Source organism: Phallusia mammillata, chromosome 4, assembly GCF_965637545.1.
Source record: "Phallusia mammillata chromosome 4, kaPhaMamm4.hap1.1, whole genome shotgun sequence".
Classification (NCBI taxonomy): domain Eukaryota; kingdom Metazoa; phylum Chordata; class Ascidiacea; order Phlebobranchia; family Ascidiidae; genus Phallusia; species Phallusia mammillata.
Window position 1 is genome coordinate 1,506,006 of NC_137255.1, and position 16,433 is coordinate 1,522,438.

The window sequence follows — 16,433 nt, forward strand, 5'->3', positions numbered from 1 at the left end:
GATTAAACTTGTGTATTTTCAGGGAGTGGGCGGACACAGCGATTGAGTTCCTGACAACTTCGTACAAACTAAATCGTTCATCCACACTTTGTCAGCTTACACAAAAGATTGAGGTAAACCAGTGAAACCCAATTTTCAAGACACTAAAAAACGATTAAAATTTCGAAATGTTTCCAGCATGCTGCCAAAAGATTAATCTTGCAGCAATATCGTTAAGGGAATGATCCCTTTAACTGTTACAGAAGAACGCTGTTTTTCTACAAAGGCTTTTGCTAATAACATCACCATTTATCTATGAACTTTATTGTTGCTTATACTGCAATGCATTTTTTTATGTAAAAAAAACCTGATTTGAATTCTCAGCGTCTTGGAGGTTGTTCTGTTCTGAACCTGTCGTACGTTTGCAAACACCGGGAATTCATCGCGCAACCCGCCGTACAAACTGCGCTGGACTACATCTGGTACGGGATGACCAAACAAGAACAACCGCTCTACAAAGTAAGTGAAATCGCCGCCATGTTCCCTGGCACATAGGTTGCGCTACAACGCAAATTGCTGCTGTATCCAAGTTATACGCAAAGTACCTAATATACCCTTACGTTAGAGAAAAAAATTCTATTGGAATTTTATACATGATTTTAACTGTTGGTTGATAGATGGAGTTGCGGTTTGATGTATGATTTCAATATACGTAGCAAATATACGTAGCGTTGTATTATTTTGTAATGCATTTTTTTATCGAAAACCTGAACCTAAACCGCACATTAAACACTTATGAATGAAGGCGTAACAGATTCTGTTTAAATAAAACTTTTATAGCCATTTTTACGAGACATAAATATATTTTAAAAGTTACCAATTTATGACACTTTTTTCTAATTTTATGTATCTGTAATACGTTAAAGAAACGTGATGTTTAGTCGCAATTTGGTTTGGCTAAATTTTAAACTGGGAATTTTTAATTTACAATCTTAGGTTTACTCAAATTTTTTCCCGTTTCTACCATGTAGGTGATCATCACTTTGATTTGCCCGATTGCCGTCCCTTGTCTCAACGTGATCGAGCGGAAAGACGTTTTCACAACTGACATGTCACAGGTACGAGTTTATGAGAGGACAAAATATTGTGCAGTTCGAAGTTAAGACATATGTGACTTGCCAATGTAATACACCAAGAACGTTTTCCTTTTATGTCCCAGACATACCGGTCCTTGTACACCGAAGTGGAAGACGATAGAGCGATGAACGGACCTGAAGCTGGTACGTATAATACAACAACTTTTATTCCAGTTTAACAAGTTGCATTCAACATTATAGTGCCACATTTAAACATGAAACCCTAAATTTTGCACTTTTCAAAGGATCTGTCCCTCTTATAGTATGCAGGCATGTCAATGATCACTGAGTTTTTATTATCACCTAAGTTAGGAAAATTTAAATAAAAACAACAATAGTTATTTACCAAAAAGTATGAGTCGAATTATGAGAGCACTATTTAAACTTGCTACTGTTAACTCGTATTGTATGTTGTTTAAAGCCACAATATCTATAATGAGTGTGTGTGTGTGATGATTCCAACTTTATACTGTCAGATTTAAACGTCAAATCTTAAGTTTGCCAAAAATCAAATAAAAAACAGCAGTTATACTGCCAAAATAGTATTTTTTTAATTCGAGTTACATATTCCACTGTCAGTCATGATTGTGTGGGATTCGTAGCCACAATGTTTATATTACGTGTGTGTATGATTTCTATGTGTTCACATCGGTTGGTGCTTAGGAATCGGTGGAGTGCTAAATTTCATCGAGACGTGGGGCAGAAAAGGTGAGGGGGTAGCAGTCGCCCAAAGCAGAAACCGAAGTCGTCTCGTCAATGCGATGAGAGATACTTACGATTATTTCAACTCACCCAGAGTCAAGTTTCTTGTTCATTCGGTGAGTGGGAAGTTTGCTCAATCAGTGTGATTTTGTGTTTTTTGTTGTTACTTATATAATATCCGTTGGAACTCCTGGCTGCGTTCTGCCTGCGACAAATACAATGGTGGGCTTTCTTTGTTTATTTACTTTTTGATAAGAGTCCTATGCGTCTTATCAAAACTTTTCTTAAGTTAATTCAAGTTTAATGTTTGCTTCTGAAACAAAAACTGTGACTTCTATTTTCTTATGTGCGTGTGAAAAAACTATATTGGTTGGTTTTCTATGTTTCTTTTTTGAAAGGTGTCCTATAGGCTACGCCTTAATAAAACTCCTCTCAATTTAATTTTGTTTTGGTTATTAATTCTTTTTTTAATTTCGTTCCTTACTGTTTTAAACGAAAGTCTTAAGGGTGCGGCTGCGTCTTATAATATTATGTCTATTTTATGTAAAAAACTTTGCATTGGCGTATTTTCAACCGCGAGGTTTTTGCAGCTGTTTCTCGATTCTGTGGCACTAGTGCAGTGTTTCTGTACTGCCACGTACCATTTTCATGTCCGGTTTTAAAATTAATACAATACAATACAATACAAAGTCCATTTTTTGCCCCCGAAACAAAAATTTTGTTGTATATTTTCTTCTGGACATGTGCCAGACTTGTTTCTTTGGCGTTTGGACATATTACCTTACACTAACATGGTATGTGTTGTTTCAGATGATTTTATCCATCAACATTATAATGTTGAGTTATTACATACTGGCACAGGATTATTACTCGCAACGCTATCACCCCGCTCACTTTGTTGTGTCAATCATTCTCGCTCTCTACTTTGTTGGGATTGCTGTGGACGAAGTTAGACAGGTAAGCATCTCACCCCTAACACTGATATAATCAGGGTTGCCATACCGTCCTTATTTCTAAGAAATGTCCTTATTTTTGACTGTAGTCCTTATTTTGTCTTATTTTCAACAATTGCTATAGTCAAATCCACGCTACAAGTAAAAGTAAACCTAGACCCGGCCTGTTGTGAGATGCACTTAGTATTTTCTACGAACAACCAGTTGTTGCAACAGATTGTTTCTTTCCAAAATATATTGCAAATATTATGTCATGGCTCGTATAAATGCCAAGATTTGTTCAAAATCACTTGTTTCGTTTCGCATAAACATTTAATTTTTCGGTTGTCCTTATTTTTGGTTTCAAGTCGATGGCAACCCTGGATATAATATAGCTGATTGAAACTGCATTGCACCATTTTTTTAACCAACTGCTAGGGTTGTTTATTTTATATCTAAGCAAAGATTTTGGCCACTTGAGGATCAAATAACGTTCTATAAATTCGCAATACATGTTTTATGCTTTTCACAATATTTGTCTATTACTGCAGTAAAGCTATACTTGTTAAGATAGTTTAGAAGCAAGTGCTTATTGCGAAAAACGACGTGAAATAATTAAAATAATTAAACCTTTACCCTAGTTTGCTAACATTACAGCGTGGTAAATGTTGTACCAAGGGAAATTATTTAGTTGAAATTTAAATCGGACTTTATTGACAGTGTACAATTATTTGATTCTGTTTAGTTTTTATCGATCGAAAGCACATCTTTCACGGGCAAAGTTAAGTCTTGGATTGGAAGTCCTTGGAACCAGATGGACCTTATTCTTGTTTTATGCTATGCAACTGGTATGTAATGGATTGTTGTTTACAGTTTTTTTTTAACACTATGTGATAAATGTTTGTTTACCTAAGTCAGAATGAAAAACAAAATCACACAAAGATAGTTATATATATAGGCAGTTGTGTGATTCGGCCGGTTCGCACCGGTTCTATAGAACTGTTTCATGAAATTTTATGAGATCAACGAACCGGTTAGTATTACTGGTTACTGCCAATGGACTTTTTGTAACAGAACCGGCTGATAAATATGACTTTTGTGATAGTACCGGATGACAAAAAATTTAAATTCCACCATTGTATATACTATTTAGGTATACCTCCATTTGTATATTATTCCCAACCGTATATAAACGATGACATTTTCGCTGTGTGTTGAAATGGTCCGAGCAGAGTTTATTTCGCTTGGTGGAGAAAGAAACCGTAGCGACACAATTGCACTAAAACAATTAATCACCCACCAAGCCGGAATAACTGCGCAACGTTAAAACATGTATTTTTTGGTGCAGGTCAAATCATCATGTGGACGAAGCATTATGGCGACAATGTGTGGTATAGTGGAAAACTTCTGCTGTGCATCGCCCTCTTCGCAATGTACATCAGATGCTTCCAGGTCTATCTCGTCTTCAAGTACTTCGGACCCAAAGTCTACATGATGAGACGGATGGTAGGTTTACGTAACTATGACGACATTTAGAGCTCTGTGACGTATGTTACGATTTTTGTTTTTTTGCAGTTGAAAGATCTGGTGATTTTTCTTTCGATCATGGGACTTATCTTTCTCAGTTATGGCGTCATTCTGTTTTCGGTGCAGAATTATCCGAATCAAGCAAAATCGTGAGTTGGAATAATTAGAACGCAAGTCATATTCTGCGCAAATCACCAACATTTTGCTTTATCTAAAGAACTTTCAAACGAAATTTGACTTACTTGTTTGGGTGGTAACAAAACCCTAAATAACCAATATACACACTTCTAGCAAAAATATGTGGAGCGTGCATAAAACTGCATTATTTTTGCACTATTTTCTTGCGATGTTTGTTCACAGGTTTACAAACAAGATGAACATTACTTCGTTCGACACGTTTTTCTTGAGCATGTACAACAACATAATCCGGATTCCATACTGGCAACTTTATGGAAACGAGCTGGGGTCGGCCACAGCAGCTCAAACAAGTAAGTCTTGAGTTCAAATGCCCAAAAGCAACCGACATCAACCTAACTCAAGTAGAATTCGTTTATGAGAGATGATTTTTTAAGTATTTTGGTGTCTAAACATGATTTGGTGTGCCCAAAAAATCAGCGTTTTTTCCATGTTGCAATATTTCCACTACTTTTCATTTCAAATGTTTTTATTTGTGTTTTCAGGTTACGGAATAATTCCTGCGTTCCTCACTTGCTTCTACATGTTGTTTTCGAACATTCTCATGCTCAACCTGCTCATTGCCATGTTCAGGTGAGAGCAAGATATAATTGTTTACGTGCTAAAGTTTCATAAGCATGATAAGCATACACAGTGGCCACTTGCTATCAGATTATTTATAAATCCAACCAGTGGTGGGATTCAAATTTTTTTTCAGCCGGTTCTATCACAAAAGTCATCATTTTCAGCCGGTTCTGTTACAAAAAAAACCATTGACAGTAACCAGTAATGCTAACCAGTTCGCTGATCTAATAAAATTTTCGGCTGAATCCTGCCACTGGATCCACCTGATTTCACATAAAGAAGCAAATAATCTATTTCTCGTTAGGAAATAGCCTTCTTCCGTGTGGGAAAGGACATTTTTTGTTAGATTATTCACATATTGAAATAATATGACGTAATTTTAACAAAAAACTAATTTCTGTGTTTTAAAGTATGATTTCTATTGATTTTAGTTACACGTTTCAAACGATCGAAGACCGCGCGGGAATTTTCTGGAGTTATCACAGATTCGATGTAGTTGAGGAATTTTGCGACAGACCTTGGCTCCCAGCTCCCTTCGTCATCATTGAAGATATTGCGCGGTTCATTAACATATGTCGAAACGGTCCAGTGGGCTTCAGCGCCTTCCGTAAGTTGTGTGTAGAGCCGCAAAAGATTTTCCCACTAATGTTAAGTGCTATTTCTCTGTAATAGCCTAATATTCAGAAATGTTGCCTTTACTCTGTATTAGATAAAACGTTCGTTTGGGTAAGGAAGCTGTTTTACTTGATACGTTCTTTGTTTTCTTGCTTGTGGGGCTATCGTGTATGATTAAAGGGTTGTAGGATCTGATCCCGTCTCGGCCTTTTGTTCCTTTCTGGACAATGGGTTCATCCGATTTGAAGTAAAAAATACAGCATTTCGTTCAACGGGTTAAAAACTGGTTATGTTTGAGAGGCTATTAATCTACCATTGATAACTCACAGGAAAGCCAGTGAGTCATGAACAAGAAACGGAACTCTTCTCATTTGAACAAGAGGTTCTAAAGAAAATGTCAAAGAAATTGGAACAAAAACATCGAGAGGAAAATCTCCTCACCATGATTGCAGAGCAGTAAGTCCGCAAAATATTTGTTCAAGTATCTTAAATATGATCCGAACATGAGCAAAAACTTTGAAACATGATTTCTAAACCTAACCAACTGTTTTGACAGGCAAAAGGAACTGCAAATGTCAGTGAAGCAGCTACAAGACATGGAAAAACTTCGAACAAATTCGCATGTCAAAAGAATTCAATCAACTCCACTTTAACGATCACAGGAAACGTGCTGATGGGAAATGTCCGGGCAGTTTGCAAATAATTACAAACTGTGTAAGTTTAAAAGTGCGCCATAAGTATTAAAATATGTTTCTGTACTTAATTGTTCCAGCCAACAGTTGTTTCATGATGTGTGAGTATTTTTCTGCTGTGTTGCTTGTGTTCAACAAATATGCTTCCCCTATTTTGTCGATTTCTTGGTTGAGTTTTTATTCTTTTCTCTTGCTAGTTCTTCTCAGCCTCGGTACTTAGTTCCTCCAGTTGATTCTGTACATTTTACTTTTAGCCCCCGTTAGTTCATTTTCCGTTGAGCCTGTTTAATTGTTCCATATCGCGTCGAGTGCAATTTTGATGATGATAGTTTGATGACTGTATGAATCGGCAAGATAATGTACACAGATTACTTGTGTTTTGTAATTAATGTCATAAAGCAGATATACAGACAGTAACATTAGTTGGAAAGCAAGTAAAACAGCTGTTTGTGAAAACTAAGATCGTTATTTTAGGTTTGGTGTAGCCTATGTAGTAGATTTGTCAGAAACAAAGGACTTTTGTACTGCTCAAATTACATTTAAATAAAATCATAATACGCCAGGCCAGGCGTTAGACCGAATCAAATCTGGCTCACAAGCCCTCAGCCTGGCGTCCTATGATTTATGAGTATGTACGCCGTGATCGCTAGCTTTGTTTTAAAAATCAACGTTTATAAAAGTTATATATTTTTGAAGTTTTTGCTTCGTTTCCATATAGGTTGTTAAGATTGTCAAAAATACATAAATGACGGTTACCAGTCGATTGACACGAAACAGGTTTGCCCGGAATCCGATGAGGGGAAAGCGAATGCACGAAAAAGGGGAAGGGGAATTTTAGAACGTCGTTTGTAATTATGTCTTGTTTGTTGCTAAGAAAATGAGAAATAAAGTAGTTTTAGTTTGTTTTATTGCATCTGAACAGTTACTAAAATATTTTACTCTTTGTTTCTCTACTTTCGATGAGATAGGGAACATAATAATTGTAAAGTAGACAGGTGGCGGTGCTATTGGGCATAGAGCCATTAACCGTGTTTTTGGCCAAATAATAATAATTGTTTTCTTGTACAGTCCAATAGTAACTTAGACTTTGTATAAGATGCTAGTAAACATTAATGGAAACAAATAGACCCAAGGAAGGTAATTTAATTGCCGAAGTGCAAACAACTACAGAAACTTCATCAGCTATGGCAGGTTAGTTTTATCCACTTATATTAATTTGTGTGTTTTTTAACCAACTTTTTATATATAATTTATTGGTACAGTCCAAATATTCAGAACTTTTGTCATGAGGCAAAATAATATTAATGACACTGTTATGGCGATAATGAAGTTCTTCGCATGAAATCTTAGTTGATACATTGTAATACATTGTGTACCTGCTTTATAATTTTTATTACAAGGGAATAAAAAGCCCAGGATAAATCAGTCTTAATGTGGACTGTAGACCACTTTTTTGCTATTACGGGCACATCACAGGTCGTTATTTTACCTATGGCCACCAAGTGTCTTTATATTTTTGTTTATATATTACCAATATATCCCATCTACTGGTGACTGAAATTTCACATAAATTTCCTACTTCATCCATTGACTGAATGATTTGGCAATCATTCTTAACTAGTGATGGGACGACACCAGATTTTGAAGCGAGTACTGATACCGAGTACAAGTACCACATGTATATACCTTCGATACTGAGTAGCGAGTACGATTACCGAGTACTTAAATGTAGTGTTGTACTTAGTTGCGTATCACTGGCTAATTTATCTGACATGGTCGGGGTACAGGCGTACACACACACATGCCGAAAAATGTAATCTCCACGCGATAGCTAAAAACATATTCCAATTTTGTCCTGTCCGAAGCAAATATTGGCATAAACTTGCCCATATTCTTATGGTGTAAATCGGCCTTCGGTACTCGCTCGTTGGTATCGAAAACTGAGACAAATTATTTCGATACCGAGTACGAGTATCGATACCACTGAAATCGTTCGATACCATCGATACCGAGTACTGAGTACCGGGTACTCATCCCATCACTAGTCTTAACTGTTTATGACTTAACCATCTGTACTGTTACATGTTTTGTTGCCTGTTTATTTGTGTGTATGCTCAAAATAAATAGGTCATTAATATATGTTTCCAACCCAAAAAAAGTTGTTTAAAACCAAAATGTTCAGCAAAAGAGTTTTGATTAATTCAGGACACAAATATTTTTAATAGACATGTTTACGTTTACATATTTTCATGTCACATGGCCGCAGGTTGTGCATCCCTGCTCTAGACAAAATAAAAGTGAAATGGTAGGCTTACTAGATTTTTACCACTTTAAATATTTTTTTATTTGTGTATACTTATTGGTTTTACAAATACAGTATCTTTTTGTCTTATAATTGTTGCAATCCTAAACCATGTGTTTTTCATGTTTCTTGTTGCAGCTAACATGAAGTATATTTCGCTGGTGTGTTTGGTCATTCAAAACGCGACACTCATTTTGGCAATGAGATATGCTCGAACACGGGAAGGGGAAATTTTCTTTTCGACTGTTGCGGTTGTTGGATCAGAATTGCTAAAACTTTTAACATGCTTGCTTATAATACTGTATGAACACGAAGGTAACAATTTTTTTCAAGTAACTATGCTTGTTGTAACATAGCATGTTTTTATTGTTAGTGTTGTTGAGTTGTGAAAAAATATGTCATTGTGTTTTCTCTACAGGAAATGTGAAATCTTGGACCAGTCATTTATATGGAAGTATTGTTCTTCAGCCGATGGACACACTGAAAATGTCGATACCTGCCATTATATACATGGTGCAAAACAACTTGTTGTATGTTGCAGTATCCAATCTCCCAGCAGCTACATATCAGGTGACTAACACATCTTGTATGAATGACTACTAATCATAAAATCTTAGTCATAGAACTTTGGGATGGCAAAACCCTCATACCATCCCACTATTGTTTATGATATCTTTTCAACTTCATTCAATTTGTTCAAACATACAACTATTTATTCAGGTTTTTTGTTCTGACACCCTACTTTAGCATGAAAAATTGGGAACTGTGTTTTACCATTGTAATTTCAAAGATATTCTTAACCTGTGTACTGTTGTTTTCAGGTGACATACCAACTTAAAATCCTTACAACTGCTATGTTTTCTGTTACAATGTTGGGAAAATCCCTGGCTAAACACCAATGGTTTGCAATGTTGTTATTGTTTGCTGGAGTTGCCATTGTGCAGGTGAGGATTTGTAACAAACCTTTTTTGTCCTGAAAAAAGCAATTTAAAATCCTTAAGATACCAAAAATTAGGTTACAGTTAAAGCATTTTTAATCACACAAAAAAAACACGCATTGTGTTTGTGTTTATGTAAAGATTGTGCAAATGCGTTTTTTGTCAATGTGAGAAATTCATTCACGCAAGCAGGCTTGGTAAGTACCGATTAAGGCCTATACTACGTTTACACATTATAACATCTGGTCTTTTACTCAGGTTCAAGTCCAAAGTGGTAAAGAAAAATCACAAACAGATGTTGAACAGAATGCTTTGAAAGGTCTCATCGCAGTGATTGCATCTTGCATTTCATCTGGCTTTGCTGGCGTTTACTTTGAGAAAATCCTGAAGGGATCAAAAGGTTCAGTTTGGCTTCGAAACATCCAGTTGGGACTATTTGGTGCAATTTCTGGACTTATTGGAGTTTGGACCAAAGATGGTGCAGGAGTTGCAGAAAAAGGTTTATTTTTTGGATTTACACCTTTAGTCTATTTCATTATCTGTATCCAGGCCTTTGGTGGGCTTCTCGTTGCCGTTGTGATCAAATATGCTGACAATATTCTAAAGGGTTTTGCAACATCTATATCAATTATAGTGTCAACTGTTGCTGCTGTGTTTATCTTTAGCTTCAATGTAACCTTACTGTTTGTGATTGGTGCTACGTTGGTGATATTAGCTGTCTACCTTTACAGCTTACCAAAGCCAGAAAAAGCAGGTCTACCAAAACCTGTTTAAAAATTTGGTTTCGCGAATTTATAAAAAAATCCAACACACAAAGGTGATTATTTTATGTGTGCGTTAAACTGGAAGATTATATTACTTAAAGCAACAATATGTGTATGCACTTAATTCATCATTGTGGAAAAAATAGCCACAACAATTGAACAGAGAAAATACCAAAGTTTAATCCAAGAGGTTTTGAACTGCCATTATTTACACATCAGATAGTATTGTTATTCTGTGCTAGAAGAAATTACAACTTGTCTTCCATTTACAAACATGACATTGTCATAGCAATTACATTTTTTTTCTAGTGCACTAGTAGGCCATTAGTTTAATATTTGTGAAAATGACTGTTTGTTAGTAATTAACAAAGATTTGTTGTAATTTAAACCCCACCAATTTTTAGTTTTACATGTTTTGTTGCTTCCCGTATATAGATGCATTAATCTTATAATTTTTAGCCATGTAATGTACACACAATTGTACTGCAGTTATTGACACATGGGTAGTTGATGTATTTGCACAAATATTTTATTGTTTATCACATGTTTTTTATTCTGTCTCTTTTATCAATTTCTAAAGCTGCAGTAGGAGTCCGATACATTGTTCAAATAACAAATATATATTTAGTAATTTTGCTTGCAATGTTGGTATTATTTAGCTAGCAGAAATATTTATCAGTACTGTACTGAAAAATTGCATAATCTTGCTGAAACTGGTGCCTTAGTTGTATAAAACTTACTTTTTGGTGGTCTAAAACATTTGTTCCTCCAGTAATTTATCCTTTAATGGTGTAATATCTTAACATATGTGATTGTTCTGTTGTTGAATATTTCAGTTTTGTTTATTTCAGTGAATCCATGTGGTTATTGTCGCAATACCTCTGCAGCCAGTAAATTAAATGGTCATTCTATTGTCACCATTTTTATGCTTTTAGTTTCTACATATACTGGAATAAAACTTTACACAAAACAATTGTGGTCAATTTAATTTGAAAGTAAAAATGATTGGCTTCCAATGAAACCCTTGCTTTATTATGTTTTATGTATACTTTAAAACAAACACAGGACTCAACAAAACTATTAAAACAAATTCAGGAAGATTTTTGGCTGTTGACATTTCCACTCATTGTGTCACAAACTTGTTTATGTTTCGGCCAATGTTTTACTTGACACTCCCTGCAATCAATAAAATCTTTAGTATCTTTCACCACAAACAACCATATATAGCCACCTTTTACAATACCATTCCACTCGACATCTGGAGCATCGCTTGGTAGCTTCGTTACCGCACACGCAACACTTAGGAACTTCAGTTAATAGTGAGTCCATTACATCAAAATTGTAAGTATCAGCCAATCTGTAAATAACGGAAATATCAGCAAGTTCTGTTTGTGTTGATTGTACTAAGAGAAAATGTACATATATGATTTACAATCCCAACCAAACCACAAGATCATACAAGTTTTCATAGGCGTATACAGAAATTTTAAAAGAGACGTCATTTGTTCCGGACCACATGCTTAATTTACATGTCAAACTGCCAGTGTTTGTTTCATTGCTTATTATGTTTTTTATTTCAAAACCACGTGTCAACATAGTTTGATTAACATCGATCGAGTATTTGCGACAAACAATTACTTGCAGGCCATAAACAGTGCAACCAGGGTAAAGCGAAAAAAAGAAACTTGGCAAATATGTGATTATGCGATAATTCAACCAACCTCTGAGCTTGTTGTTTGATTTCATCATTGCTTGGATCAAAGAAATGTTTCATTTGATATTTTGCTATTCCTTTCCACTTCCCCTCATTGGATGAAATTATTCGATCCCGAATTTCTGGCAACTGCTCAAGTACCAAGTCCAGTCTGGAGTAAATTAATTCATAAAAATATGCTTTATTGTTTGATAAGAAATTGCAGTAACTGACTTTGGTGGATTTGGGTCCGACATTGAAAGCTGTTCCAAATAACGTCGCATATCACAAAGCATTGGGAGTTGGTCAAGCAAGACTTCAGTCATATAAGACTTCAACTGAAACAAGTTGACACATTGAGTGTTATACTCCACACATTAGCTTGTAAGTTTAACACTCACCTTTACAACTTGGGCCTTGTTGAATGAATTAAAATTGTATTTTTTCAGACATTCAGGATTCATCAAAAGGTTGTAGATTGAAAGCCAAACTTGTGCCTCGATCTTTGTCAATTGTAAAACTTCAGGACCCTTCATTTCTTCCCATTTTCCCTCTTAAGATAAAAACAAAATCAAAAAATAAAGTGCTTAAGCAAGGGTGAATATCGCTATAGTTTGAGCATGAATCAAACAATTCAATGCAGTCTACCATCCATAATATTTCTACCTTTGATACAAGGCATATGAACTGTTACCAATATATTTTGTTGTTTTTCCATTTTCGCTTTTAGTCCATGGTGGATTTTCAACAAGCTCAACAAGAAGACATGGAATGTTATGTGTGTTCATCATGCGAGATGCCATGCTCAGTGGTAAACTTAATGCAAAGCATCATTTAAATGCAAAACACCACTTTCTTATAAAAAAATTGTTTACCTGTCCAGCGCATCTGTCAGGTAACGGAGTATGGATACAACTTTAACAGCGATTTCAAAATCCATTTTCTCCTGCTGTTTTTCAAGTTCCTACACAAATGTGTTGAGAGAAGTTAAAAAGTGCGAAATTGAGTTAAAAACTAAAAAGTTGAAAATTAATTGTCTACAACTTGAAATTAATCAATAAGAAACATCTGACCAAGAGCATACTTATCATTGTTTTTTTTATCAAGTGTAACTCTAAATATGCAAACAGGTTTATAAAGAAACAGATTCTGTCGATAAAAACTTGTTTCTGTAAAAGCATGGAGTAAAAACAAAAATAAAACTAGAAGGGTGGCTTAGCACATATTGCCCTTGCATATACACTATAACCTATTTTAAAACATAAATATATTTCCTATGCTTATTTTGCATTGGGTCCCATATTAGTCACCGTCTTTTATAACTTTAGTCGTTTCTGCAGGCAAAAACTCATGGGTCCCCACACATGCAAAGTTGTAGATAATGCATTTCAAGAGATAACCATGCAAAAGTCGGGTGTTGTAAGGTAAAACACAGTGATCGGCACTGGGCTTAAATAATAATACTATGTAGAATACAAACTATTAAATTAGATTTCACCCCAGATATTGGTTAAAGTATGTCCTATTTAACGTTTTAAAAAAACTGACCCATTTTAGGGGGCTAGTAGGGCAACTAATTGGGTTCGACACACAAACTAACAAATATATAAAAACCACAATGACTCAATCAATAGTACTGCAAAATTTCAGCCCAATCCGCCAATGTTTAAAATTTCGACCACTAGAGGTGTTTTGAGCAACAACCGTTACTGTTTCTGACGTCATAGGGCTGTTAACAAGCCCCTAACTGCCATGGCGCAAAAACGACCACCAAGAAACCCACCAACGAGCAACAAACAACTGGTTGCCCTTGTAACACTATTGCTCCAAAGAAATCTTTCGTTTGTGGTGCCCAGTACCATACAAATACGTTTTACACTTTAGGGGCTTGTGGGGTAAATGTTAGGACTACAGGGTTGAACACAACAATTGACACCTATAAATGGCATACTATACAAGAAATCCAAATTTCAGCCAATTCTGACACTGTTTAAAAACTCACCCATTTTAGGGGGCTAGCGGGGTAAATACTGGGGTTATCAACAAAAACAAAGTGGGATGCACATCTACATGAATATATCTACCATCTGTGTAAATTTCAGCCAAATCCATCAAACATTTGATGGAAAAACGAGTCAGACAAACTTTGGGTAAAAACACCCATTTTAGGGGGCGAGCGGGGTAAATACTGGGGTTATCAACAAAAACAAAGTGGGATGCACATCTACATAACTATATCTCCCATTTGTGTAAATTTCAGCCAAATCCATCAAACATTTGATGGAAAAACGAGTCTGACAAACTTCGGGGAAAAAATACCCATTTTAGGGGGCTAGCGGGGTAAATACTGGGGTTATCAACAAAACAAAGTGGGATGCACATCTACATAACTATATCTACCATCTGTGTAAATTTCAGCCAAATCCATCAAACATTTGATGGAAAAACGAGTCGGACAAACTTTGGGGAGGAAAAAAAAAGGAAGAAAAAAACAAAACAATTTGAGTAAAATCAATATGTGTCCCCTTCAGGGAAGGGGACCCATAATGATGATAAGACAACAACATGCTAGAGTCTAAAACCAATAACACAAAACCTAAACCACTTCATGGGTTAATTATGTCTACAAACTTTTAATGTGTCAACAGCAGATCCATCTTTAGGCAGGTTTTCACTAAAATCAAACTTTCTTCCAACAGATGCTGACAATTTTCTGTAGCAATAATCAAGCAAATCCAGAGTAGCATCTTCAGCTGATTCCAAACTCTCTTTGTGGAAAAGAATTGTTTCCAACAAGTTTGCTAGCGTGGCTTCATGGTAGAGCTAAAAAAATACATGATAAAAATATGTGTAGTCAAATTGCTTATGACACTAGAGCAGGTGTCGGCAACCATTTAGGCGACGCATGCCAATTTACTTGTTATACCCATGTGTTAATGACCTCGCCTGCCAAGGTTTTTCTAAATAATAGTGGTCCGTGCCAGCAGATATCAATAATATAGAGATAGCAGAGCGTTTTGTGCATGTAAGGCTGAATTTTAAGACAATGACATGATAAAAACTGAAAGCAAGCAGTTAAAAAGATTAAATTGCTACTGTAATTTAAACATGCAAATTGGTTGGCCTGCCATGGAAAACCACCTCGTGTGCCAACCTTGGCACAGTTGCCAGGTGTTGCCGACCTCTGCTCTAGAGGTTTTGAATGCCAACCACCATACTTTGTAATAAGAAATGTTGGTACCAAGTGTAAATGTAGCTTATCTATTGCTTACCAAAATTCATTGGTACTTGTCCTTTTCCTTTAGGCTACTTGGATTAATCAGTTTACTTTGTTGGAGTATAAAATCTGAATTTTACGATTAAGAAACAAATATTCCTACTTACAACCATATATAGAGGAATAGAAGTTTTCGGTTTGAAGTTAGTTTGAACAATCACATTAAATACATTCTGCTTCCATATTTCAACACTAAGTAGATCTTCAATCAGGCATGTGACCTGCGTGAGGGAATATCAATTATATTAGTCGATGTGTTGCTGCTTTTTCAAGTTTTAAGTGACCTTGCCCAGCGTGATAAGAGTTTCTTTCACAAATTCCTCTTCCTGTGCTGATGCACTAAGCAGAGCTTGCATGTTGAGCTTTTCAATGTATTCATGTTGTTTCTGCCACCTGAAAATGAAAACAAATAAAAATAGGAACTAGCTGGATGGGCTAAAGTTAACCCCTCTTAGTAAAAATAACTTGCATAACATTTTGGGGTCCTCTAAAATACGCAATCTACTAACAAAACTCATAAAAACGTTGACGGTTAGGGATTTTAGGGTTAGGGCTTTTAATTAAATCTCAGATACCCCTGTTGCGACTTGATATTCTCAAATATTGTTAGGATGTTACTATAAAACACTGTAACACTAAAAGCCCTAACCGTCAACATTTTTTGGTAGATTGCGTTATTTGCGTATTTTAAAGCAGCCCTATATTTTTACTTACTTTGGCGAGCCAATGTTTTTTATCGGAAAAACTTCTAAAGCTTCAATGAGGGCTTCAGCCTCAACTGACATTAAAACTTGTTGCTGTTCCTCCGCCATATTTAATTAACCATGAAAATAAATATTGCGACTAACCACGCTAAACAAATTATTTAATACGTTAAGAAAATCGGTAACTAACCAGGCGCGTTTGTTTTTGGATTCGCGTATTTACTGATGCGTAACAAAACTGCTGTATCGTGACGGTCACGGTTGAACAATTTATTCAATTGTTTTTACTTTTTCGGTGGGAAGCGAATACTAAAATTTGGAAAATAGCATAAATTATGCAAGGAATAGCATCGCACTATAATATACCTGAATATACTTTTTCAAATTGCACGATTGTCTAATTGTGGCAAACA

General features: G+C 35.6%; 3 protein-coding genes across 3 annotated transcripts; 2 read left to right on the forward strand and 1 right to left on the reverse strand.

Moving 5' to 3' along the window:
* Window positions 1-2,634: 2,634 nt before the first annotated feature.
* LOC145222145 (transient receptor potential cation channel subfamily M member 2-like) lies at window positions 2,635-6,711 on the forward strand. The gene is made up of 9 exons (XM_080088188.1): window positions 2,635-2,774; window positions 3,495-3,597; window positions 4,098-4,255; window positions 4,325-4,425; window positions 4,637-4,764; window positions 4,957-5,044; window positions 5,467-5,642; window positions 5,980-6,106; window positions 6,207-6,711. Exons 1-9 carry the CDS (start codon window positions 2,652-2,654, stop codon window positions 6,301-6,303), a joined length of 1,101 nt encoding a protein of 366 aa, XP_079944314.1. The 5' UTR covers window positions 2,635-2,651; the 3' UTR covers window positions 6,304-6,711.
* A 674-nt stretch (window positions 6,712-7,385) lies between these two features.
* LOC145222147 (UDP-galactose translocator-like) lies at window positions 7,386-11,319 on the forward strand. The gene is made up of 5 exons (XM_080088191.1): window positions 7,386-7,533; window positions 8,783-8,959; window positions 9,063-9,214; window positions 9,466-9,588; window positions 9,841-11,319. The coding sequence occupies exons 1-5, from the start codon at window positions 7,455-7,457 to the stop codon at window positions 10,354-10,356; spliced, it is 1,047 nt and encodes a 348-aa protein (XP_079944317.1). The 5' UTR covers window positions 7,386-7,454; the 3' UTR covers window positions 10,357-11,319.
* Window positions 11,316-16,235, reverse strand: LOC145222140 (zinc finger MYND domain-containing protein 10-like). The gene is made up of 11 exons (XM_080088183.1): window positions 16,031-16,235; window positions 15,601-15,709; window positions 15,424-15,537; window positions 14,671-14,862; window positions 12,915-13,003; window positions 12,734-12,855; window positions 12,441-12,592; window positions 12,274-12,377; window positions 12,068-12,211; window positions 11,578-11,703; window positions 11,316-11,522 (listed from the first exon to the last, which is right to left on the reverse strand). Exons 1-11 carry the CDS (start codon window positions 16,126-16,128, stop codon window positions 11,438-11,440), a joined length of 1,335 nt encoding a protein of 444 aa, XP_079944309.1. The 5' UTR covers window positions 16,129-16,235; the 3' UTR covers window positions 11,316-11,437.
* Between the last annotated feature and the right edge of the window lie 198 nt (window positions 16,236-16,433).